This window comes from Lonchura striata, chromosome 2, assembly GCF_050655825.1.
Source record: "Lonchura striata isolate lonStrDom1 chromosome 2, ASM5065582v1, whole genome shotgun sequence".
Classification (NCBI taxonomy): domain Eukaryota; kingdom Metazoa; phylum Chordata; class Aves; order Passeriformes; family Estrildidae; genus Lonchura; species Lonchura striata.
Window position 1 is genome coordinate 114768176 of NC_140704.1, and position 27235 is coordinate 114795410.

Genomic DNA, 27235 nt, shown 5'->3' on the forward strand with positions numbered 1-27235 from the left:
GACCTGGCAATTAACACATTCTGAGCACACAGCTTTCACAATAGTGCTTACACTGCATGTGGCAGAAGCATTAGGAAAACTTGATTGTTTCACAGGGTTTTTTTCTGGTAATAAAACTCACAGTTACAGAAGTTTAATTTATGTATGTGTTAGATGGAAAAACATTTGTGCATAAAACTGTAGGAAGCATGTTAAATGGTTTTCCTATCCATAGCATGAGATTTTCGGAGAGGGTCACCACTCCTGCATGACAAAATGTGTGCAGAGTAGTACTTGAGCAGATCACTGGCCAAGGGCTAGAGTAGATTTAACACGTTGGGTTGGCTCTTCCACTGCTGTTTTCATGGTTGGAGCATAAGTCTGCTGCTGTGAGTGCTGTGCTCAGGACTGAGGTGGGCTGCTGGGTCCTGTGCTCCAGCCCTGAGCACACTCCCAAATCTTCCTCTGGCAGTCTCTCCAAGAGCTCTTTGAAAGGCTGCAGAGAAATACCTCTGGGTAACTCCTCTGTCCTTGATACTCCTTCACACGTTTGTTGTCTTCTGTGAAGCCAAGGACTTTTGTTCTGGACTTTTGAACCCAGGGGTGAATCTCAATTCACCTGTAAATCCAGTAGTATTGATGGAAATGGCACATGTACATTCCTTGTAGAACTTAATGAGTGTTCTGTGGAGAAAATCCTTAAATACCAGGAGCCAAATATATCCTTAAGTATAAAGTGTTAAATTTAAACAAGCCAAAACACCAAATTTCTCTACAGGTTGTTTCTATCCCTTATTTTAGCCCCAGTAACCTTCATCTTAGATCTTACAGATAAGTATTTCTGTGCATTTTCAAAATGCAGCAGTAAGCAGAGTGTCATGTATCTCAGGGAGCAACTGAAGAGCTTTGTTAGCTGAGTATCACTTGCATAACACAGACATCTTTAGTCTCTTGGGTTTTTAAAGCTCAGATTATTGTTTGCAGTTTTCCATGGACCTGATTCATGGCTGGTAGTTTTGAAAAAATGTATCAAATGGATGTCAGCAGTACAAAACATGTCCTGATATTTTGTTAGCCCCTCAAGTGTCCTGAGGTGGGGACTTGCAATGTCTTGTTGGATAGGAAAGGAATGGGCAAACTGTGGATATTGGTACCACTGTCTGCCCCTGAGAAAGTAAAATTTTAAAAGTATCAATCTGTATTAGGTTTACAATAAAGCTCCTGTAAATTGAGAAGCTTTCTCACATAATGGACCCCACACTGCTTGGCTGGCAGGTCTCTCTAGAAGAGCATCACCATGGAATGGGCTGCCAGCGAGATCAAACAGCAAAACAGATCATCAGCTCCTCCAACCAAATGGCCTGAGGACCAAGAGCACAGGCATGGGTTTTGGCACTTACCCCACAGAGACCTCCCTCTCAACAAACCTTTTCTCAGGGCAAAATCTAGCAGAAGGATCCTAAGCAGAGCTGCAACCTTCCTCCCATTACATTATTTGCTATAAAGAGAAGGAGCAAGCCTGCAGCCATGATAGTCCTATTTTACTGTTCTTTTCAAAGTGATGCAATGCTGCTATTTTTAAGTTCATTATTTTGTGAGAGTGGAGGCAATAAAATACATTGTTTCTATGCTTCAATCACACACCTAATGGGAGAACAGTGCAAGGGAGCTGTAAACGTGTGGGAATCCTTAAAATCAGGGTTTTGGGCAAGTTGCAAAAGGCAGTCCTGAGAGACAGCAGAACTGCAATTAGAGCTAAGCAGTAGACATAAGATTTATCAGCAGAAAAATTATACAAGAAGTAGAAAGTAAGGAAAAATAGAACAATGGTCAGTGTAGTAATCCTTGTCTAGAATAACTCCCTAACTTACAGAAAAGTATATCTAGTCAAGATATTAGGAAATTCTAAGCTTCATAATGGAGCTCTGTACATTGTGTCTTAAGGCTTACAGACAGTTATTGTATTCAAAATAAGCGAGTATTGTTTTAACCAAAGGTACATGTGGTTATAGTGGTTGGGTAGAACTACTGTTGATATGCTTTTGCTTTGTGTGATTGGTCAAAAAGCTTTTAAAGTAAGTTGTAACACTAAGTTCTTTGTCTGCTGCCTGGGATGTGAGCTGCTGGCATCTTCCCATTGTCATAACCATGTAATGAGACTGATGCTGGAACACAAACAGCTTGAGACATGTTCCTCAGCAGTCCCGTCCTGTTCGTGATTTGTACATAGTCCCTCAGCCTGCGATACCAACTGTAATCTGCATGAGGAACAGCAGCAAGAATTTCCAAATGCACATGCTTGGAGTATGCTGGAAAGCTACCATATGCTAAGGAATACACTTTTCATCCCTGTTTCTGGTTGTATCCAAGTACAATTTTTACAAGGGTACCTTGCATCCTGAATCCTTTCAGGTTCATTTGTGCTGTCCTGTGGCTTTCATTGTAAACCAAAGAGCACCTGACTATAAGGTGTGTGTATACGTGACCTTGTAAAAGGCTCTTTGCTGTTTCAGCAGAGGCAGGAGAGACCACAAGTGAGAGCAAAGATCCTTATCAGGGACTAGAAAAAGAGATCAGGGGTTGGGCAAATTGTGCCCACAGCTATCTAGATAGAAAACTAAAGGATTAAAGAGCCCCACAAGCAGCGAGCCAAAGAGCTCGAGTTGCAGGGCCACAGGCAATGCTGAACAGTTTGAGAGAGATTTACTAAACAAGGCAGAGGATAGATGGGTTTTATTTCCCTCCAGATTCTTGCGTTGAGAGCAGAAAGCTTCCTGGGTAATGTGAGACTCTGTTCCAAGGAAATGAGAATGCATACTACCAAAAGGCATACAGGGTCGACTGTTGATGAGCCTTCTGCTAGGTAGGTAGTGAAAGGAATTACATATGCTTGCTGTGGATGTCTGATACTCAAGATTGTGTGCAAGTGATATCAGTGAGCCATGTGGGTGCTTCCCCTTTGGTGTTTCCTTTGTCACGCCACTGCTGTTCAAGAGGAGAAACTAAGGCAAGAGATCTCTTAATATAAATACACCTAAGTCAAGAGATGGGTGATTTGTTAATGTAAACACACTTTTCTGCATATTGTATTGATGTTTTTTCAGGTAGCTGCTTCATGGTTAGTTCTGCCAGGTCTTGGTTTCTATATGTCTAAGGAAATGACAGTATATTCTCAGATTTACTTCTATTTTTACTAATTAAATACTAGTAAACCTGTCTACCTGAAGAACAAATGATAAATCATTTTTTCCTCAGTTCTATGTTGAACTTCTCTATATTCCTAACTATTAAAGCTTCTTTATTTTTTATGTTCTTCTATCTTACAAACAGTTATGTAAGTTTAAAGTCCTGCATAATTTAGCTGTGCACTTCTTGCATTGAACTCAAAGAGAGGAAATAATGACAAATTCTGTAGGAGGAGGATTTCCAGTTATTCAAGGCCTGAAGTGATGAAATTACATGGAGATTTATATTTTTATTGAACAAAATCATGGTGTCTCCATTGCATACGAGCTGAAGAAAAATCAGTATCAGGATCATGTGCCTGAAGTTCTTTTAAAAATAATTATACACAGCTGGAAAATAACATTTAGCACCATAGCACTTAACAAAGGGAAAACCTTTTACAGTTTCCTACCATTCCAACTGAGCAGGCAGTGGACTCCTTCCAAGGGCTGCAGGTAAAGATCCTGTGTTGTGGACAGTGGTCTATTATCTATCTAGCACAACTGCAAATAGAGTTGCTTTTTCTCCAAATATATGGATTAATTCAGGGAGGGCTCCTATGTGGTCTGCCATGCCACAGAAAGTCAGGGATAAAGCTAGCAAAGAAAGGAGCCATCAGGCACTGAGAAAACAGAGGGTTATGTGCCCGCCTACCTTGTGCCTCTGAGGCTGCCAGCTGGCTCTGACAAAGAGAGGGTAGTTTTGTGCTTAGCAACATGCCTGAAGATGGAACACAGAGCACGTTTTGTAGGGCTGGCTCTGAGGTAGAGCTTAAACAGTTCTATCTGCTCAGTTACTTCTCTGAAGCAGTGATGTGGTCACCCAAGTTTGGCAGAGGGGATTGTCATGACAAGTACCATTTGTGTTCGTTGGTCTTCATGCTAAGGAGTTGCCAGGGTCTCGGCAGAGAGTTGTATTTTATCCTGCAAAGTTGTGTGGATGGTGCTGTAGAAATTAAGTATTTGTTACTGTAGCCAGGAAGGGCTTGGCACTGTCACCTGTTAGGGTCATTTACCCCACAATGCAAAGCAAGTTGTCCCTATATGGCTTTGAGAAAGAAACGAGGTGTTGGTTTTACCTTGAACAAGCGAAAGCCCTGGCAAGTACAAGCCCTGAAAAGTACAAGGCAGAATTGTAGGTAAATGTCTTTAAACACAGGGTGCATTCTAACACCCCATTACATTCACATTTGCCTCCTTCATACCTTTGTAGTCTTATTTCAGGCTCTCCCAGTAGCTCAGTTCCAGCCCCAGAGGCCTGAAGTGAATAAATCCAAACATGCTCTATTTAGACTTCTGCCCCATGGCCAGCACACATGATATGGCATTTCAGAGACTGAGGGAAGTGAGCCACATTTGCTCATGGAAAAAAGAACTGCAGCAATATAGTGACGTAAGGTTTACCCTGCAGGTTCACCTCGGGTTACAACCGGATCTAATTCAGCATGCTCTTGTCAGTACAGCTTAGTTCAGCTAAACCAAGAAAATACAGTTCAATTCTGCATACAGCTAACTCCCACATAAAGCATCAAAACATTTCCAGTCTAATTTTTTTTATTACAGGCTTTTTTTTTCTTCCCCTTCATTTTCAGAGCTATTGGGCCTGAATAACCTTGGTTTGTTTATCTGTTTGGTACCAAATAAAAGTAATTTTGTGAGTTTGATTAAAGGGCCATTTCAAGGTAGATCTGAAAATCACACATTTAAAGATGTTCCTACACATCAGATGCTAATGAGGTCACCAAAGAGAACATTATTTTTGGGGGCCTCTACTTGTCCCCAGAGTGCCTGTTCTCACTGGGAAAAGGTCCTGCCATGCAGTCTTAATCTAGAGCATGTTTTGAAATAGCTCTTTCAGCTACTGAAGTGCTAAACTGCTTTTTTGTTTTCATCTTAGTAGACTGAGAAAAGAAATGCATACATTTCACAGCAGTGAGATTTTTTTTTATATATCTGAAATAACTTTACAGTTTGACTCTTATATCTGTGTAGTTGCAGGTTTAATCAGCCAGAGTACTCTGCAACTCATAGAACTGCACATGTGCCTGGTACAGTGGCAGACCTGAAGTCAAGTTTGTGTTGAACACATCAAGCAGCTCAAAGTGAAATACTGTATCTTGACCCAGATCTAGACCAAAGTGGTTTTATACACCAAACCAAGTAGAGTTGATGTATGCTTGCTGCCTTAATCTTCAAGTGCTTCTAGCTACTGGCAGTCAAAGTAAAAAATGGTTTAGAAAATAAAGCTTTATGGTGTACTCACAATGCTGTCATCTTTTTCCTTAAACAAGCATTTTAGACAGAAATCTTTTGACTGAACTTTAGTGTTAACCAAACATTGGTGTGTTGGATCTGGGCCAGTACATTGTTCCTGACAGTGCTCAGGAACTGGCCAGCTGACAGTTCCGGAATAATGTGACAAGAGGGGGATTTTCTTAATCATTGGGGATTCCCCTTAAGGCTGATGTCTTAATCCCTGACACTTAATCATTGTTGTATCAGGAAGTATAAATATTTGTGTTCTATTACTTAAAAAAAGCAGGGTTCATTAAGGATTGTATTCTTTCTTTTTAAATTAGCTGAGTTTCTAATGGGAACATGCAGGTATTCATTAACAGTCCAATTAATATTTTATTTTATAGTCCTTTCTGGTCCCAATTATATTTTGCTGCAGACAGCTCCACAGGGTAAACTTACATTTTAAGTTCCAAAAGGTAGAACAGAATTTTCCTTAATCTCTTTTAAATTTCCTTGTCAGTTTTAAAACTCCCGGTTTAACTTGCCTTTCGTATATCTTAATTATTTTGTCTTCTGGCTTCAATGTATTCTTTTTCTTTCATTTTGAGAAAATAAATAAGGATGTTTATTTTACCTTGTTTTTATTATTTATAGTTTTTTATACAGCTGTCTTGCATTGCTCTCTCATTGATTCTTTTCCAAACAGAAATCAGTCTTTCTTCATACAACTGATTTTCTGAGGCCCAGAGTGATTTATGTTCATGGGATCTGAAACCTTTCTGTGGCTGCTGTTTTTGCAGCACTGACTGCCTGTAAGCATTCCTCATGTCAGATTTACAGCCTTTTGCCTTTTTTTATTTTGTTTTGTTTGCTTGGGTGGAGAGTGTCCCCCCTCCCTTGAATTTCAAGCAATTTGCTTGACATTGCCAGTGTCATCAGAAGTGGTATGAGCCGAGTTCAAACAGGTGGCACCGTTGGGCTGCTGTCACAGGGGATGAGATCATACATTCATTCTGTCTCCATGATGGATTTGTCTAACTCTCTCCAACTCGAGCTGACTTTGATCCCATATAATGAAAAGCCTTAAAATAGAAAGTGGAAGGGAACAGAGAGGAGCTTTAATTATTTACTGGCTGGGTTGAATCCATACCTTTTGTTAAAAGACTTCTTTTGTTGTTTTTTGGTCTGTTCAGTTTTCATTAAGCCAAATTTGAATCTTTATGTTCAGCATTGGTTCAGATTCTGGGGCTGATTAAAGAGGCTTTTGAAGCAAGGTGCATTTTTCTTTCAACTCAGTTATTTTTTCCACTCACTAAATGGAATAAAAATGTTACTTGAATGGTGTTCAATATTTAGTCCCAGTAGTGCCAGGAAGCAAAGATACTCCAAGTTTTAGTTTCTCTGAGCACCTAGAAACATGACACCCACCTTAAAACCACTGAAGGCTATGCAGACAAAGCAGATGAGAAGTGAGAGGGAGGAAGTAAATGTGTCAATTCCTAAATTGGCCAAACAAACCTGTGGCATAGCTGAGACCTGGTCAGGTCTCACTGCTAGCATGGCTTTTAACAAGCCCTGCCCCACTGACCTCTCAGGTAATGCCTGAGCAGCATGGGCATGATGTGGTGGTCTCCTGCCTGCATTTCAGTGGTATTCCCAGGTACAAATGTGGACCCTGGCACTCTGAGCATTTTGCTAGTGTATGTGTCCTTGCCTTTCTCTGGAAACAGCAGAGATGTCATCTTCCTCACTGAGCAGGAGGAGTTAATGCAGGGGGGGCATGAATACATCTTGCCCTGGCGGGTTGTGCAGGAAGGGGCTGGGTGCCATCCCAAACCCATGTCTTCTCTGGAGGCTGGATGGTGCCTCCTGAAGGCATGAGGGCAGAGGAGGGACTTTAGGTGCGCCACTTCTTTGCATCACTACAGTCAGAACTAGCAACAACCTTGCAGTTACCTCTGTAGTCTTAAGCAAAAAGCTTGCTTGATTTATTTTGGAAGCTACTGTCTTCATGGTGTTCATGTCTGTAAAATCTGCATGCTTGAGTTGAGGCTCAAGGAACCCCAGTGCCTATCAATATCACTGCATCCACAGCTCCCTCACAAGAATAGACAGTAATGTGAAAGATAGCGATGGTTCAGAGAAATGTCCTTGCTTTATCCTCACTCTCTCAGTGCCTGTGGATACATTAGCAGACTACTGTACATAGGGGAAAACATGCCTTTAATAGTTCTGTCTCAGCTGCTGTTAATTTGATTTCCCTCAGGTAGTCAGTGTTGTCACAAAGTCCTGGAGCAAGACTTTTCATAGCAAGAAGTACAAATAATTTACACTGGAATGTCTGAGGCTCTTGGATAAAGCATGTGCTTTTCTGAACAAAGGAAAAAAAAAAAAACAACCCTGTAATTTATTTGGGGATAAATATTACAAATTCAGTGAGATGGAAGGAAGTGCTATAAAAAGGAACAGCTTTGTGGCATCTGACAGTGAGGTTATGACCAGACCTGTGCTTGGTCTCTGTGCCTCACTCTTGGTATATTTGTGGCTGTTCATCATGAAACTCAAGAGGACAATGTCAAAATAATCTGTAAGTATTACTGGTTTACTACAGATAAAATGTTTTACAGTATCTCAGTTTTACCTTGGAAGTTGTTATATTTCAGCTCCAGTCCAGCTTCGTCTAGCCATATAACTTAGGCAGTTGGAATTAGGTACATTGTGTCAGTCCTGAGGTCAAACTGCATTTGTTTGCATTTATGAAGATCTGGAGTGCTGCCTTTGAAAAGAATGAGCGTCATTCTGACCCAAATTGCCATGTCCCATTCTTTTATTGGAGTCATTCATTTAAGGGTAGAATTTTTCAACAGGACTCACTGCTGCTGCAGCATTCTAATACTATTGTAGTATTGCATGGCTCATATAGCTTCACAAAAAACTAAAATTAAAGAATTTAGAGCAGAATTAGGTCATGAATTTGATCAAGTGCATTTGAAAATGCCATGCTAATTATTCACAACTTTAAAATTACTGAATGGATTTCTTCCAAATTTGCTCTATTTCATAGATGCAATTGACATTTAAATATAATTCACTTTATCACTGTGCTATATCATAAAGTCTGGTTTCCCGTATTTTCATTAGCTTGTAGATGTTCTGTAATATAGGAGGAATACTTGGGGCATGGAGGAAAAAAGTGAATGCAGTCTCTCTGTTAACACTGCCTTTCTAGAAATCACTAATTAATTTTTTTAGTCTCAGATTGCTATTAGCAAGGATTGGGTTTTTTTTCTGGTACAAGTTGTTTAGAGTTCCTGAGATTCTCTAGAAGGCTTAAGATGAGTGTATGGCTGAATTTTCAAAGCCCTAACCTTGCACTCCAGCCTTTGATCCCCTCTTTTATTATGGAAAGTGTCCACTTTTCCTGAAGGTGCTGATTGTTCTCATCATTCCTCCCTATTCTGATGAGTGTGCACCTTCTCAGAGAAAAAGTGCTTGAGAGACATTTCTTCCTTTGAAACTATTTCTTCTCTACCTTGGATTTCCATACATTAGTGCTAAGAGGAAAATGTGTAATAACTGAAATATTGCTATGAAGATTGCAAAAAGCACATTGTAATGTTTGAATGTCTGAGAATGTGTACCTTCCTTGGGGTACAAATTTTCCCTGTAGTCAAACAAATGCTTTCATGGCAGCTGCTAATGTCTTCCATAGGTGGTATCCAGTTCTGCTAAATTCTTAGCCCTCAGAAATAAGGTTACAGGGTGGGATTATTGACTGCAGTTGTGTTCAGGTCGTTTTTGGTTAGGAAAAAACCCACTCTCTAGAACAATCAGATTGTTAATTACCACATGATTAATTGACTTAATTACCATAAGCTACTTTTCCCCTCTCCTTTCTGCTTTTTTTTTTTACCCTGTGCTCCCTGTTGTTTATGTGTAGCATGGCACTGATGTGACTCGGGGTGAGCTGTTCCCCCTTTGCTGGGGAGTGTTGCTGCCGGCATTCCCTAATGTGGGACTCGGCTGCTGCCCTGCCAAGGGAGCTTCCCGCGCCTTCCTCTGGGGCTGATCCGGACACCCATCCAAATCCTAACGTGAGATCGTGCTCTAAATAGGTGTCCCAGAGCGAGGTGATGGTGCCAAGGAGAGCCTGTGTTGCCCAGTTCTGGAAGCGCAGGTGGAGCGCTGGCAGGTGCAGAGCCAAAGCGGTTTGCTGGGTGGGACGCGCAGAGGTGCGTGCCGTGCATCTCCCGAGCGTGGCGATGCTTTCCGCCTCATCGACAGCGGCTTCGTCCCTTCCCCAGGCCGCGCTCCGAGCCGCCGTGCCTTATCCAGCTTCCGGCGCTGACATTTGGGATTTCTGCACAGGATGGGTACAGCAGAGGGAGCAGTAGGACAAGCTTCTCCCAGGCTGTCTGGCCCTGCGTGCTCCCGGCCCAGCGCAGCCCCTCGGGCTGATCAGCGCTCCCTTGCTGTGCCTGTGTCCCCAGCCCGAGGGATCCCGGCGCCGGGACAGCGGGAAGGAGCGGCCGGGACAGCGGGAAGGAGCGGCCGGGACAGCGGGAAGGAGCGGCCGGGATGCCTCCCGCAGCCCTGCAGGGCCCCGGTGCGTTCAGAGAGCGAGGCAGGCTCTTGCATAACCCATCTGATGGGACTCCTGGTGCTGGCCTATATATTAATGCTCCAGCTCTCATTAGCAGTTTCTGAGGCTTCCAGGCCTCCTTCTATGCTCTTGCTGTGCATTTTTTTCTTTATGGAGAAAAAAAAAAAAAGTAATTTCCGTTCTTTTCCAAGTTTTTTGTCTGGAGGGTGAAATAAAATTAGTTGTATTGAGAGCAGGAGGGTTTTTTGGTGGGATGTGGGATGAATGAAAAGGGGTTGTTCCTACTTTTAGCTCAACTGAAGAAAGAATCTGTTTTATATATTATCCTCTTGCAGTTCTGAAAAGTCTGCGTGCATGCACACTTTATGCAGAGGCTGAATTTCCACAAAAAACTTGGGGTTGTCTGTCCAGGCAGAGAGAGGACATTTAAAGAGAGAACATTTGTGGCATTTTTGTAAATAACTTCCTGGAAACCATTTTCAGTGCAGAATTTAGTACTCCAATGAAACCAAGGTGCCAGAGTGAGACAGGGTAACAGAGCCATTTCCATAACAAAGATCTCAATATATAATAATTTCAGGAATAAGGACTTTGTTTTCAAGTGAGTGTTGCAACAAGACAAGTTTTGGTATTGTGATCTTTACTTTCACAAATACTTCACTTTTCCTCTTCAAGAACAGGCTGCAGTGAGCTCTGTTAATTAGCACTGTGTGCTACTTTTTGTATACTTGGTTACACCAGACATAAAGTCTTTAAAGCAGTAGAGGGTTCTTATCATTGAGAAGACAAAGAGCATATTCTGCTGGAGCAAAAACTGTGTTATGAATCTTTGTAGCTGGCATGTGGGTTGTTTGTTTATTTTATTCTCAGAGTTTGGCTTTTTAAGGGAACACAATCACACTAGGTTTGTTTGTCTCACAGTCCTGGCCAAGCCAGTAGTTTTGAACTCACTAGATACCTAAATTAAACACCTAAGAAGAAATCTCAGCTATACTGATTCTCCTTGATTCTCCTGAAGTGGAATTCAAGATATTGACCCAAAAAAGAACAGAACATACAACATTCCCCTCCTGAAGCAGCTCCCACCTGTGCTGGCTGCTCAATCTGAGCACACACAGCTCTGAATGAAGCTGCACAACCTGCTTGCTGCTTTTTCCACAGGTAGGGAGAAAATACCGAAGGGGAAGTGGAAGGGAGTTGGGAATACTGATAACTGAGGGCAGTATCTAGAAAAAGAACAATCATGGAAGCCTGGGGAAATTAAAAGGATAATTGTGAAGGTGGCAGTGCAGGTTGTCCGCATGAACCTGGATATGGAGGTAGGGAGATCTCCTGTTGTGAGAGGCAGTATAGTGGTCAAGAGAATGTAAAGGTAACAGGGATTACTGTTGTTGGAAGCAATAAATAGTAGAGGATCATAAATCCTGAGGAAGACAATCTTCATTAGGTGCACTGCTCACCAAGGGACTTAAATGAACTATAGCTGTCACTTCAAAACTTGAAAGTTCAGCGTTTTCAGGTAGAGGACAAATAATAGATGATATTGGAAAGTCTGAAAGCAGCCTTTTTATTTATCCAGGAGCACTACCAGTTCCTGAAAGACTTTTCCAGACCTCAGCACTTCGTGGGCTTAGGTTTACGTGTTTATTTTCCTTTTTAGAGAAATATTTTTCAGCCTGGTAAAATTATCCATTTACCTACAAAATTTCATTTTTTAAAAGTTGCGTTTAATTTTATCTCAGATCCTAATTTTGTTGATCAATTTGGGTACCTCACAAAAAGTAGTCTTTTTTCTGTATTTTGTGTAAAGATAAATGGAACCAGAATTGTTCTAGTTCTCCCCTTAGGTATTTTTCAAGTGAGCTTGAAAATGCTTCTGCTAAAGGTAAGGGCACAGGGTTTTTCAATTGTTGCTTAACTCTTCATGATTAATGTTAAAACTTTGTTCTTGTGTACAAGAATAAAGCCAAAGTCTTTATATCCTGGCTCCTGTACATGTGACATGCTTATATATGATGATAAATACTGGTTTAAGCCATGAGTTCATACCAAAAACTCTTACCAAAAGTATAAATACAAGATATAGCAAAAAGAAAGACATGTTCTAAAGTAAATAATGGATTTTTATTTTATTCAGTAAAATGGAATAACTGAAAATATGATTTGTTCCTGAAGCTTCAGTTTGTGACCATGGATGATCACCCTTCTTTCCTTATGGCTTGAATCACAGAAATATCAAAATTAAGAACAGAAAAGCCAGCACGGAAAATCCTCTGTTGCTGCAAAATTGGTCACAGAGTATGTACTAAGTGCATTCGCCATTTACTTTATTAATGCTTATCAAAAATTCGAGCAATATGCATGTGTCTTGCAAATAGCAGAGCTAACCCATCTGAACATGTTCAGTGGCTGAGCTGCCTGCCATTACCCAGTGAGCCCCAAGGAAATGGTAGAAGTGTTGTGCCCAGAGCAGTCAGACTCCACACTGGGAGACCAGGGCAGTGTTTTGCCCTGACTGAGCCCATGTCCATCCTCTGGGTTTCCTTCCAGGGTAGGTGTATCCTGCTGTGTTGGAGGCTGTGTGGTGGGAAGGCAGCAAGGGAGTGGGTGCTTGGGGGCTGCCACCGAGAGCCCCCTGTCCCCACTGCTGCAATAGCTGCTCCCCACCTCTTTAAGGAAGAAAAAAGTGGTAGGCAGGAGAGAAGGAGCACATGGGTCAACACTTGGCCAAGCCCCACCTGCTGGACCATTTTGGAGAGCCCTGTTGGCATAAGTATGTAGCTGAGTAGGCTTGGCTGGGGCAGTGAGGGGTGAGCAGGTTGGGTAATACTGAATAAACACTGCTGAACCCATTGTAATGTGCAGGAACTATGTGCCTGCCAGTGCAACTACAGCCCCTGCTCCAGAGCTCTTACTCTTGGACAAACCTGTGCTGAAATATCTGCAGAGGTTAACAAGATCATTCCAAAGAGGAAGAAATACTCTTGAGTAAGACCTAGAAAGATCAAGCCCGTAGGATAGAAGATGTTGCTTGTCCCAGTAAGCCCAAATCTTAAGACTGCCAAGACTAATGAATTGAAGACACTGACAGACAAGGAGAAACAAAGAGCAAATTCTGTTTCCTGTTGCATTAAAAATAGCAAAACATGAAGGGACAGATCATGGCTCTTAGGCACTTGGCTAAATTTGGAATGGGTAGGAAGTCACATGGTTCCAAACATGTTACCTCTTTACACTTGTCACTGGTACCAAATTACTCTCCCCTCGCTGCCACTCCCTTGTCTGCTCCCATGCCAGCTCCAACTCGAGCTCCCACTCCTCCGCAAGAACTTACTATTAATATGTTTTCATAGATCTCAAATCTAATGCCACAGAAGTCTGTGATGTGTTTCACTTGATGCTGGTTTTAGCAACAGACCCTGCTGGGAGAGTAGTATTCCCTGTCACAGCAGTGGTAAATCTTGCAGCTGTACACTTTGTGTTGCACATTAGACCCTGGTATTGCTGCACAGCTCTTCATCTGAGGAAACTAGACACCTGTCTTCTCGTTTGGCTTGTGTGATACAGATAGTGGACATATGACCTCTGGCTGTCTCATTCATGGGATTGGGATCATGCTGTCCATGTTGACATCCAAGGTTTCCCAGTAACTTCTAGCATCATTTTCCAAAGCTCTTCCCCCTCCCATACTCTTAGGTTTTTAAATACCCTCTTAGGAGGCATGGGAAGCAAACAGAGGCCTTTTAGAGGATTCAAAGCCAAATCTCTTTTCCCTCTGTATCTGCTAAGGGAAACACACAAGCTTAGATAAAAGCGTGGATGTACTTCCTTGTACTTCCCTGCCATTGTTTTCCCTAACACTTAAGCACTCTCCAGAGGTAGTTAGAAGTCCTATAAACAGCTCAGTCCTAATCCTTCCTGTTCATGACTTCATTTCTAAATCACCACATTTGTCCATCGCACCTTCTTCCACGGGGAGCTTCTTTCTTCCTTCCTTGTTGCCCTAATTAGAAAGGAGCCCTCAGCCACAAAAGCACAAAGACTTTACGTTGTTCCTTTGTCTCTCTGAGCATCTTAAGCACTGCTTTTTAAAACGTAATGTTAACAGTTGGTCTCTGCTTCTAGTGATTGTCTGCCCTTCAAGGCTGACATTGTTACAAACAATTGGGAAAAAGAATTACTTGATGTACATATTGCATTATATGAAGTTGCACCATTTGAACGGGAATTCTCTGGCTCTATTTTGTGCTCTGAGGGATTTATAAGCCAGCAGTGTTAGAGGTGGCTCTTTCAGAGAGCAGTGCCAGACAAGGCAGCTTTCCTGCAGTTCACTGCAGCTCCTCAACCTGAATAATGGACACATGCCCTGAACTGTTCTATCAGGAATCCTGAGAAAAAGCAGTGAAGTGACTTATTCCTCATCTAGCGGGAAGTCCATGGCATGTTTAGCTGGAGTTTTTAACACGCTCTGGAAGGCAGGTATTGAATACTATGGGGTCTGGCTTTGCTAATAGTAACAAATGTTAATGAATCAAAAGAAGTCTTTCAACTTTTCAGGAGCTGTCAGCTGATTTGTTATTTAATGTTTCTGTGTTGCTGGCAACACTTCCAGGCCCACAAACCTGAGCTCAGTCCAAGTTAAGAAGAGCTCTTCCCTTTCAGGGTATGCAGACTGACCATGAAAACTACTGTGGAGTAACTGTTTTTTATCAGACTGTATATGCTATATGTGTTCTCAAACACACTTATTTTTATGCATGTTGTCAAACAGGCAGGAGGTATTGAGACTTTCTTAATATGTCCTGTGATACAGCCCTTTGGCTGATATTTTACCCCTTCCTTGAGGCCTTTCCAAGTTTGACCGGTTTCCTTCATTAGCCTGAATTAAATGCTTCATCACTTTTACTACTGTATCAGTCCAGCATCTCAACACTGGCGTTCTGGAAAGTGTAATGCCCCATGAAATTGGGCATTGGCAAGGTGTTTTCAAAGCGTGTTTTCAGCCAAGGGTTTGGCCTTGCCCCCTCTGCCCCAGCCTGTGCTCGCCGCTTGCTTGGCTGCATCCCTACAACCCCCTCTTGGCAGCAGCTCAGACAAAGGCTGAAGACTTCAAGAAAGGAGAGACATTTACTGGGTTATTCTGTTTGAATTGGTGTGACTGGCAATTGGTATTTTCCTGTTGCAGCTGAAAGTGTTCAATAATTCATACATTTTGTATAAAGTCTTGTGGCTTTTTCTCTCCCACCCATGTCTGAGAGAAAGCAGACTTGATGGCAGGCAGTATCACATTTGAGCATTAAAATCTGCTGCTTCCAAACTCTGATCTTAAGTGTCAGGGGCTTGTGTCAACACTGGCAACCTCTGGTAGGGATACTGACTTACGGAGTTACCTGGAAGGAGTTTTTCCCCACTTTAGTCACCTAGGATGCTATCATTAATCTGTAGTCTAGTTACTTCAGTCTAAACATTGCAATGCATTGTTACTGTAAGGAGCCATGGACTAACAGTGAAGTTTAGAAGCCTTGTAGTCAAGATCTGGTACAACTTCTTTTTATGATATATTTTATTTCAGGTTAGGTTTTTGGTGGGGTTTTTTTTGTTTGTTTGTTTTTAATTAAACGGTCTTCCTCCATAGAGCTGCCTGTGCAGTCGGGAGTGCTGCAAGCTTGCAGACACGGGTCTCTGCCGAGCCCCCGTGCAGCAGCAGGTGAATCGCTGCCCTGCCCCAGCCCCCTAGCTCGTGTTGCCCGGGATGCCCTGCGGAAGATGTGCCCCGGGGGTCCCGCTAAGGACCGCAGCTTGGTCGTGGCGCCGGGGCTCAGGGGCCCTGCCTGAGTGGGCACAAGCTGTGATTTGAGGTACCTGCCCCGATTTCCGAAGGCTCTGAGGCGCTGCTCGCCCGGCCGCTGGCCCCGGTGCCCGGCGGCGCGGAGGGGCGGCTCCCTCAGACGTGGGCGGGCTGGAAGCCGAGGCTGGAAGCCCGTGAAATCAATCCTGCCAGCCAGCCCCCTCTGTGTGTGTGTGAGTGTGTCTGAGTGAGTGTAGGGATGGGGCAGATGGAGGTGGAGTGGCAGCTTGGGAGGATGGGAGGAGGGAGGGAGGTGGAGGGATAGAGGAGGAGAGGGGGCAGGGTGCCTGCGATTGGTAAAGCCGCACGAAGGCATCTGCCAGCAGGACTTCAGAGGAATGTGAAACCAAATCATTTAGAAGTTAAAGATAGACGCAGAATACACAGCATCTTGAGCCAAGGTTTAAATTCATCCCTCTCTGCCTGGCTTCCCGCACAGTTCGGCTTGTCAGCTTGCCTCTGTCTCCTCTAGCAGCTGTAATATTCCCTAAAAAAATAACATCATTCTGGATTATTGGGAATTACTAAAGTGGCGAAAGAGATGGTGCATACAGTGGGGTAAGTAGGAAGCTTGCCTCTGCATTTGCTAGGGTGGCTCCTCTGGGTTTCCTGCTGCCTTCAGAGCACTCTGGCAGCTCCTTTAGGATGAAGTGGATACTTCAGTAATGCTTATCCCGGGCGATTTATTCTCCCGTTTTCTCCATATAGAGCACTGGAACTTTATTTCTCTCTGAAGTGTTTAACTCACAGGGTTACTTTTCTTGGCATACCTAGGGAATCTTGGCCTTTATTTTGTCATTATAGTTTGGAGTGCTGTTTTCCTAACAGATTATTTTTGTTACATACCTTTGCTCTTTGTTAGTGGGACATGCTGTCTGAAATGTTGCTTGTTATTACAAAGTTAAAAAGTGAGTTGTTTTCCATGTTAGAGGGGATGTAATCAATATGTGCTTGCTTGTTTGGCCATGGTTTAATTTACAAACTATTTCCTCATAGGTGAATTTTATCACAGCACAGGGTTATTTAAATTTAACCTTTTGGTTTGTTTGTTCCCAAATAATGCTTTTACTGGAAGTTTGATTTATTTGGAAAAAAAAAAACCCCAAACATTTTGGCTATCGTTTTCTTTGAGCAAAGTCCTTCTAGAAGTAATTTAAAAATGTGCAGTCCCCTGGTAGTCCTCATTTAAGTAGTGAATTTGTGAGTAAAAAAAAAAAAAAGGAAATTCAGGCTATCATGTTTTTCTAGAACTTATTAGAAGTAATTTCAGTATCTGGCAGATACATTTCCTCATTGATCAGTATCTTTTTCAGGCGGATTCTCAAACATTTCTGCTGAAGATGTGCTCCTATACCCAAAAGGATCTTAAAATACAGCAACTCGTTTGAAACTTAGGTGTAATATTTGTTATATAGCAAGAACTTGTAGTCTGAGAGTTTCATCTGAATTCGGGCTTTGAGTGTGTGTTGTCTAAATGCCAACATTGTTTTTACCATTTTTTTGGGGCATGTGTGTTTTCCACTCATAGTAGAGGAGCTCCTAACTTCGGATCTGGTGTCAGTTCACCCAAACATACTCTGAATTCCTGACGTGTTAGTACTGCCCATAATAACCATAGGAAATAGGTGCTGTCTGCGGATAACTGAGACGCCTGACATTTTTGGTTATAGATATCAGTGCTGAAGAGACGCATATAATGGCAGTCTGTGTCGTGCAAAATATATGAAAGTGGGGGAACTAAAATAGAAACAGTTCCTCTGTTTCAGGGAAATATGATGTATCTGGTGTCTTTTGGTATCTTTCTGCCATTTGATGGAGTTCACCCCTGTTGGTCAGCTTGCCTGAATTTTTTGCAAAACATGTTTGGGTGAGCAAATCTGCTGTGAAGTGTTTTTTGTGTGATTAAATGTGGGGGATGGAGAAGAAAGAGATAGATAACCTTTAAGGTAAATCTGGCATAAAAACAGATATAGAGATGAGAAATGAAATCCAAGCCAGTTCTTTTACAGTGTGTAGTAGCTAGTTGTTCTTTTAAGTAACTGACTAGCTCAACACTTCAGTCCTGAGCTAAATTTCCAGCCAAATGATTGCTTACATGAAGGAATTTTTTTTACATTGCATCAAGGAATTACTGTAATATTTGTTTAGGTATTGAAGTCGAAGGCCTTTGAGACAAAAAATGTCAAGATGAATAAAACTTGCAGTGAGTCTGGGTGAAGTTGTGGTTAGTTTCTGGCTCTTGCAGAGTTCTGTGCAGCTTCAGGCAAGTCATGTGAGCTCAAAACCCCTGCAGACCAGAAGGAGTTGGAAGGGGGTGAAACACCTTTATTATTTCTCTGTATTGGGTGTCCAGATAGCAGTTTCTTGGGCTAGGCATCACCTCTGATAAGGTTTAACACAATAGGCTTCTGTTTGCTGATGCACTCTTCCCATGGCTATGGCCTCCCCAGGGAGGGAGGGAGAATCCACAGATTTAGAAGTAGGGGTTCACTGCACCTTTTATAAGCTTCCTAAACTGAAAGAGAAAAATAGACTGACATTCAGAGGTGAGCAGAAAATAGAATTAATGTTCCATGGGAAATTCCTGAGTCAGTTCAAAATTTAATTGCATTTCCCTACCACAGTGTATTGCTTTTTAGAAGTTATAGTTCAGGAGCATGATGTTCCCATTTCATTATCTGAGACCCTTCTCCCATAATTAAATGTCCAAGAGGCACTGGAGAGCTTTGTCACAAAGAAACATGCTTTGAATTCTGGGATGTGAAGGTGCCTGAAAATCCTTGCCTCCTGGAAGGGAATGAGCATCTGACCCCAGAACAGGATGTTCCCAGGGTAAAGAAGTACATTGTGGTATTACATTGACTTTAAAAAGTGTTCTGCTACACCTAAATCACCTGAAATAATATTTTCCAATTGTGCTAGCAATAAATGGGAAACGTTCAATAAAAGTGATATTTTCCCATAGAAAATGTAGGTGCATTTGATACAAATTCCAAATTCTTATAAGGTTGTCATATTTACTGAAGTGGAAAATCCTTGGCTAGCTGTTAGGGTGAATTTTTCCTGATTAGGGTGAGTGTGATACTGCATGTGCTTAGTGATAATGGTACTACACAGTAGTGTGATACTGAGTGAGGTTTATGGGTAAGGGTGTGATAGCTTTATCTGGACGTGACACAGGGACTAGAACCTCTTTCCTCTGCTTGCCCTCCTCTCCCTGCCCCATTCTCCCTCACCAGCCTTGTGCTCCTTAGGTGACTAGGATTTGTTGGGAAGTGGGCAGGGAGGAAGGAGAGAGAAGCAGACATCACCTTCTTAAAGGCTTTTGTAACAAGGTGTTGCTAGGGGTGGTGACACGCTCTTCTTGATCTTCTGGTCTTCTTTCCTCTCTGTGGCTTTCCCTTCCCTTCCTCATTTCCCAGAACCCCCAAAAATCCCACACAGGGAAATGGAGAAGTGCAGTTGAGACAGAGGAGATGGGACGATGAGAGGGAGCCTGTCCCCTGCCCTTGCCTCTTGCTGCTGCATAGAGAAGAGAGATCATGAAGGTGCTGATCTTCAGGGGGATCTAGCAGGGGTCATAACATTGATGAAGCTGGTGCCTCCTGGTTTTGAGTACTGAGTGTGTGGTTGAGATGCTGCTCTGATGCTGGTACGGTAGCATCACTAGCATATGCCATGCTTTCCTGCTTCGAGGAGCTGACTGTTTGGTGTCTCCTAGGGAGAAGCACTGCTTTGTCATGGCTGGTAGCATCTCCCTTTCTCAAGGATGCTGGTCCTGTCCCTCCCTTTTTGTACCATTAACTTGTAACTTGGTCATGAGAGTTTGAGAACATCGTTCTTTCTTGAGGTAAAAATAGGTTTGCAGCATTTTTCCCCTTTAATAGATCCTGCAATTTTTTTATTTGCAAACCATGCTAAAACCAGCAGCAAGGATATGTTAAAAATCCCTCCTTGCTAGATTTTACAGTTACAGGACATGGTTCCCATTTTCTTTCTGTCATGATCTTTTTTGTCTTTGTAAAACGTGGCTTCTAGCCTCATCTTCAAGCTTTTTGCAGTAGTCATTTTGCCATAAATAAGAAAATGGAAGTGTCATTAGGAATTGGTTGGTAAAGAGTTTAAGGACTGTTTCCCCACAGTTCCCTGACAATGTGCTGGTGTTTTTCTGAGCTCCGAAGAAGCATCTTATAGTGATACAATTTCCTTTATTTTCCTTTCCTGATTCTTCTTCCAGTGATTTGTTTTGGCAGAGTATGACAGTCTGTATGGTGCACCACACTGTAGAAAGCCTCAACTCTGTAATTTTGTAATTCTGTAAAAAAAAGGACAAACCCACCCAGCCCCCAAACAAATGCAATTATGTCATATGCAGCCATATTATCACCTCTGAGCCCATGAGTAGAAGCCCAAGCAAATTGTCTGTCCAAGTGATATCAGATCTCCTGCACTTAGATTCCAGCTCCTGGTGTATCAGGGAATAAAGAACTTCCCGGCTAATGATTATGTTATGCAGTGACTTTACCTGGAAACACGGCGATACTTCCCACTAATAGGATGCTTAAAAATGCATCTAATTGCAGTTAGTGGTAGTTGAGAGAATGCCTAACACCTAACAGTCCTGAAAAACCATCATTCTTGGCAGGGGGTGTTACAGGAAACTGAGTTTTACTGTCTCCTTCCTGTGTCTGAACCAATTATGTGGCCTCTTGCTCTATAAGTTGATTTGAGGATTATACTCTGAGTAATAAAGAGATAGGAAAGCAGTGGAAATAATGAATCTTTCTTTATTAATTAATTAGCTGGCATAGTGATAGCTGTTTGCTGAACATAACCTTCACTGGGGCAGTGGAAGGAACAAGTCAGCTTCTGTGCCTGTGATCTTTGTCAAGCCACGGAGGGAGAAAGTTCGGTGTATCCCATTCTGAGAGCAGTGGTGGTGATACTTGCCTGGTTCTGTTAAGTGCTTCAGGATCAAGGGATGAATAGTATCTACATGTTACATTCTTATTTTTATTTTTATGGCAAGGATAACACTAGTCTGGCATGAAATTCCTCTTTGTAAATTTGTAAGAAAATTTGCACTAAGTGGAACCTAAAAAAAAAAAAAAAGGGGGAGAGAAAAATGAAACAGAGACAAAAGTCTGTCAGCAAGTAGACTTTCAAAGCAGTTTGATGATAACTTGTGACTAGTATTTTTTTTAAACACAATAAAAGTAAGCAAATGCAAAGCACAGAGAACCATGCTTGAAGTTGTCCTTGAGTACTCTTTACCAAGTAACAACTGCAAATAGAATTAGTAATCTTGGGCTTTCCTGGTACACTTTAAGAATTCCTTTTGTAACGGAAGTATGTGCTTTCTAGTAATTACTACCTTTTCAGTGGGTGTTCATTCTTAACGCAACATTGTCCTTGGAAGAAGATCAGGGAACACTTTGATTCTTTCCAGATTTATAAAGCAATGATTATTTGGCTATCATAAGTTTCTGTCCCCCTTTTTCTTTCTAATTCACAACTCATTTATATTGGATTAAGAGACCTACTGTATCATTTGTGTGATACGGAAATACAGACCATTCTCTGGTTTTAGATCATTCTTTTATATCCTATAACTTGACTTAAGAATGACTATCTTTGCTTCTAAAAAAAATGCATTAAATTGCAAAGGCAACACATTGATTTAATAATTTGTCAACTTCTAAGTAGATAATTCTGAAAAATTATCACTTTTTTAAAAGGGAATTCTAACTATCTTGTATGACTGAAAGCTTTCTCAGCTACTTGAAAAATTAAAGGTAGTCTAGGAGAGATAGCCAGTCCTTTTTTCTTGGTATTTGATGTATATTTTTAATCACGCTTATTATAGCAAATACTTAACTTTTCTTTGAATAAACACCAACAATCTTGTTTCCAAACAGATCGAACAAATTTCCAAACGGATCTAACAAAATGCAAAGTGCTTTATGATTTTATTTTTGTTCTTAAAATTTCGATCAGTTTCCACATCTCATTAGGGAAAATAAATCACATCAGCTTAATGCAGCTATAAATTGTATTATGCTGGTTGGTACAGGAGTACAGGAAGAGCCTAAAAAAGCTGATAGCTATGTTCTCTTCCAGGCTATTCTGTAAACAAGCCATGTGTTTTTCTTAAACCCCCCCACTTCTGATAATCCTATCCATCATGTTACTTCCCCCACAACTTTTTCTGTGCCCTGGCTTCCCATCTTTCTTTCTCTGCCCCCTTCCAGGCCTTTTCATCCAAAGCTCTGAGTTGTCTTCCCCCTGATTCCAACCATAGAGTGGGATGACCCATCAAGCACAGTTGCAGCAAGCGGGGCAGGCTGGCAGCACATTCAGAAGTGGAAATTCAACAGCAGTCCTTGCTCCATCTCCTTGGCTTGCCCAGGGAGTCCTAGGGAGGAGATTTTTGGAGGAGACACATTTTCAAATACAAGAGGTTGTGCTTGCTCAGGTGGCTTGCATTGGGCCCCCTGAGCATGTCTCCCATAGACCCACATCAGTTCACAACAGAAGGCATCAGCAAAGGTGCAGATCTTCAGCTGCCAGAGCAATCACTTGCCCTTGTATGCTCTAAAGCTCCCTGTGAGCCATCCCTGGGGATGAAGTGTGACTTCTGTTAATAAACCCAGCGGCTGTTCACTGGTAGGGACAGGAAAGTAACAGCTGTATCTGCCTGCAGAATTTTTATGTGTGAAGCGATGGAGGAATGAAGGCTTCTCAGCAAAAGAATAATTAAAGATTTCTTTTAGCACAGATGAAACTCTTTCTTTTCCACAACTTTAGCTGAAAATGTGTAAATAATACATTCAGCCTCACTCTGATATTTGATACATAAAGTTTCAGGTCAGCCATAAAATCTAGCAGAGCTACTGAAAAAATGGTTTTATAGTAGGAAGTGGGGGTAGACAGAGGAAATTTGCTAAAATGATAATGGAAAATAGCAATTATGTGACCCTAGGTGATAGCAAATAATATTTCAGAAATCATACAGTTAAATGAATAAAGAAGGTAGTGGATGGTTGAAGAGAATCCACAATGTAAGTTTTTCATCTACATTAAATCTGGTAATGTATTCCTAAATAGAATTAAAAGCATTAAAGATTAAAGACTTTTGGAAAAATAATAGTTCCGGGCTCATATGAACTCTTTGTAGGACAGTACATTTTCATGGAAGGGGGAGTAGGTGGTGGCTGATTGTCATGTGCAGTTACTCTCAACTTGGTGGTAACTTGGACTGAACAGGCATAATCTTTGCTTTTACACTTTTTAATATCCACTTTTGTTGGAACAGTGTTTTCTCTGTGAAAAAGGCATCAACTAAGAAGACAGATCATTTTTCAGGCCACTCTCAGTTACAGGAAGCAAAAATAAATTCCTTGTGCACAAAGTCTAAGCTTTTGCTAAGTACTAAAATACAAAAGTAGATATCCATTATGTTATGTCCAAGAGAAACCAAGCTTTGCCAGAAAGGAAACCCAGCCTAGCCAGGTCTGTCCATACTTATTTCACAGGTCATTGGTCCTATCCTTTTTCTGTTGTGCACCACTGTAGGTGAGTGCTTGGGCTTGTACTTGGCTTGACTGCCTATATTGACAGGCCCTATACAGAACAAGGACATTAAATTGGGTGTTTCAACCTTAGAAAAACAGTCCTACTTGGTTTTCCACCCTGCTCCTGGTAGATAGAACCAATAAAAAGTGGGGAAGTATATGCAGATACTGGCCCAGTCCTTGATGGTGTTCCAGAGTTCTGCAATGTGTGCTGATGAAAAACTACACACAACTTGGTGCCTTTTGTGAATCAGCATTGCTAGGGCACTTTTGTCTTCTTAGGTGCACAGAGGCTGCAGTGGTGGTGTGTAGTTCCAGAAGGTTGAGGATACTGAGCTGTATCCTTGTAGCTGTTGACATCAAATACTGGCTGGGGAACAGCCAGTGGGACAGCAGCTTTTCAGGAAGGGATAGAGATTGCTGGTTGAACATGGACTGGCAATGTTGAGCTGTTGCACAATAGAAAGGGGAAAAAGGAAAACACAATAGAGGGCTGCACATGGGCCCACAGCCTGCAGGGAACAATCCCCACATTGGTGAGCGCTCAGCTAGAGTCCTGTATTCAGTTTGGAGCACTGCTCTGGAAGAAAATGCTGACCACTTTGGATGTGGAGAAGAAGGCAGGAAAAGAGATCCATAGGACATATACCCCAGAGGGAAACCCTAAAAGGGTTTTCCGTGCCTAAGGAAGAGCAGCCTGCTGAGGAGTGAGTAGGAGAAAGGCAGGTTTTCAGCACAGACATCATAGTACAGGGTCTTGCCAAGACTGGGCCGTAATCTTTTTTCTGTGCCATGGACAGAAAGAAGTGGATCTAAAATTAAACAAGGAACAGGAGATAAACCCTATAAAAGTTTTATCCACAAAATACCCTGCCAGTGGTTCTTGTGGAGTCTCCATCACTGGAAGTATTAGGAATGACTTTAATAAACATGACAAAATTTATCTGACAGTATCTCACAGTGGGAGGTGGATTTCATATCTTTCCTACCATCCCTATGATTTGATGATACTGGTGATAATACTGCTCATGGAATTATTTTAATGACAGACATTCTTTCTAAATTCTGGTTGCAAAGACCTCTGCAGAGTGGAATTTGTTTTGCTGAGGTGGAGGAGGCACTTAATCATCATATAATTTCCTCATTTTGAAATGTTCCTTAGATAAGGTATAAACAGCTGGCTTTGCATTTCATCTGAAATATCATTGTCCTGAAATACTTGGGGACATCACTTTGTCAGCTGGCACTTGACAGTCCATCTTAAATCTGTAATTGGATTCTTCAGATGAAGTCCGAGTTTTCTTTGAAGTTGTGGGGTTTCATAGGGCAAAAATTTCACACTGAGGACAGAGTCATTTCCACTTGTATGTGCTTGGCTTTACTGTCCTAGGCAGGCCTTTGTTTTCAGGACAAGGATACAAGGAGTGGGTTGTAAGACCGTGTAACCTTTGTTATGACAAACATTTGGCTGCAGAAGGGGGCCTTTGGAGTTCTTGTGTGGGTGAGTGAGAGCTTGCAACAGGCATTACATGAGGTGAATTAATTTTTTTTTTCAGATAATGTGAATAAAACTAATTTACACCATCTGTTCTGAAATAGACTATATAAAAGCAACATCCTTTTTTTTTTTGTTTAACATTTCTTTTGATAATACTTTAGGCAGTCTGTATTCTCTTTAGTGTAATGTAATTTCTTCACTTTTTCTCATTGAGGAGAGGGGTGTTCTCCCCAAAACTATTTTTATTGCCATTTAGTATTTATTAGTTGCTTACTTAGTTAGTTAGTTTGCATTTAATATTTAGACAACTATAGCTGCAAGTTGAATGTTTCTCCAGCTACTGGATAGTCCCTCCTGATGAAGTGCACACAGAAAAGTCTCCAGGTGCTATGAGCTGGAGTAGTTCCATTGGAAAGGTTCTGGCTTTGTTTGTGCCAGTGCTAATTCAGAGCAAGTTCACTGCTAATTCAAAGCAAGTCACAGCTTTAAAGGAGGTGATAGAGTGTCATCCTAAAGAGTAGATAACACTGATGTAGAAGCTCAGTGTCAGTCTCAGAGCTGAGAGTTAAATTCTTATGCCTCATAATGCATTGCATTTCGCATCCAGATTTCTTTGCAGGCTTTTCTTAACTGTGCCACAATGGGCCATGTTTAGGAATTGCATGTGTATACCTAAGGCTAAAATAAGCCCACAAGAAAGCACAAACTCCAGACTTTAGGGCCACCAATACATCAGTTATTAATAACCTTACAGTGTTACTATGCTTGCACTAGAAACATAATTAAATTGGAATGATTTGAAACTGCCATTAGGGGGAAAAAAATGGAGGAAAACAGTTTCATCCTCACAGCATCATGTTTTCATTGACCTACTTAGAGTAAGGAAGAAAATGTGTCCCTTCCCTTTACAGCAGAATAGGTTTGTTCAGCAATTTTATAATGCAAATGCACAAGAGAAGACTGGATTTCCCAACCACTCCAGAGGGATTTGGAAGGGAGAGTAATGTTATTTCACACACTTATGACTAAGATGTGTATGTTCCTGTTCAAGCTGTAATGTTATTAGTTTAATCAATTTGGCAGAAAGTGCTTAGAGTGAAAAAAAAATGTGGGGGTGAAGGAAAAAAAAAGACTTGTATTCAAAGGTGAGAGGAAAAGGGCAGTGCTTGGGCTGCAGCTGTGCAGAGGGACCTTCTGTGGGCAATGAGATTTCCTTTGTCTTCATCTTCCCTCATCTTCCCTGTTTCAAAGCCTTTGGGACTGCTGGGCTGGAAGTGGAGGAGTCCTGAGCATGTGTGCAAGGTGCATCTCTGCACATCCAGCACCCCTGGCCAAGCCACCGAGCGAAGAGCCACAGCTGCAACTAAAGCACCTCCAGAGAGAAACCCCGTGTGCTCTTCCTCCTCCACACCTGTGCCATGAGCAGGAGCAGGATACAGGTGTCTGGGTTACTCCAGCCACAGGGCATGGCAGTGCTCATGGGGTAGGCAGCATGTGGGGTTTGGGGTGCAGTCCTCCTCCTCTAGACTTGGGCATTATTGTGGTACTGCCTGAGTTAATGAACCATCTTTATCAAAACAAACACCTGCAGGTAGTCCTTTCTAGGCTGCTCGAGTCACATTCCTCCACAAGGTGTTGTTGGTAATTTAGTATTGTCAGAGGCATTAGTCACTGCCATAGTAGCTTAATAATGCATGGTAGGAGCCAGCTGGTAATTAACAAATTAGAGATATCATCTACATTTTCCTCAAATACTTCAGATGTAGCAAAAATAATTAAACAGAGAGCGCTTCAAGTGTTTAAAGCTGTTACGTATATTTAAAACATCTCACCATGTTAGGAAATTAGTCATTGTTTTAAAGGTCAGCTAGGCTGTCTTGCTGCTGTCCTAGGATTCTGTAATTCACACTGAAGATTTGTGAAGCAGGGGAAGGGCCAGACTCCTGTCTTTTTCTTTAACACTTTAATACTGCATCATTTAGTAAATTCATGCCAGTGCCTGACTTCTGTTCCTGTTTTTAGGAGTGGCATGACTTTGTAGGTCTCAGCTTCTCTTGCCCTTAATTTCCTTTCATATGAGAAATGTCTTGAATTAGAAGGTTATGTTTATGTATATGTCATGGAAAGATGAAATTGGCTTGTAATTGAAGCTAAGGAGGGAAAAAGTTAACACAAATTGTATGAAACTGCAACACTGGGACAGACACCACAGTATGAATGGTGATGATGGGTTTCATTATATAGTGTAACTAAAATATGCTGGTATGCACA

At 41.8% G+C, this 27235-nt stretch overlaps 1 protein-coding gene across 14 annotated transcripts in view; it reads left to right on the forward strand.

Moving 5' to 3' along the window:
- Nucleotides 1–27235, forward strand: part of DTNA (dystrobrevin alpha) — a 221835-nt gene that overhangs the window by 26815 nt on the left and 167785 nt on the right. For 2 of the 14 annotated variants that reach the window (XM_085572080.1, XM_085572081.1), the window contains exon 1: nt 16141–16450. The exons of 7 other annotated variants lie outside the window; for them this stretch is intronic. Coding sequence is in view for 3 of the 7 variants with exons in the window: in XM_085572073.1 (XP_085428199.1) it covers nt 16434–16450 (17 nt within the window). In the remaining 4 variants the exon portion in view is untranslated. Of the gene's footprint in view, nt 1–16086; nt 16451–27235 lie in introns of those variants that run through there. 5 more of the 14 variants (XM_085572078.1, XM_085572073.1, XM_085572096.1 and 2 more) reach the window with 4 other exon arrangements.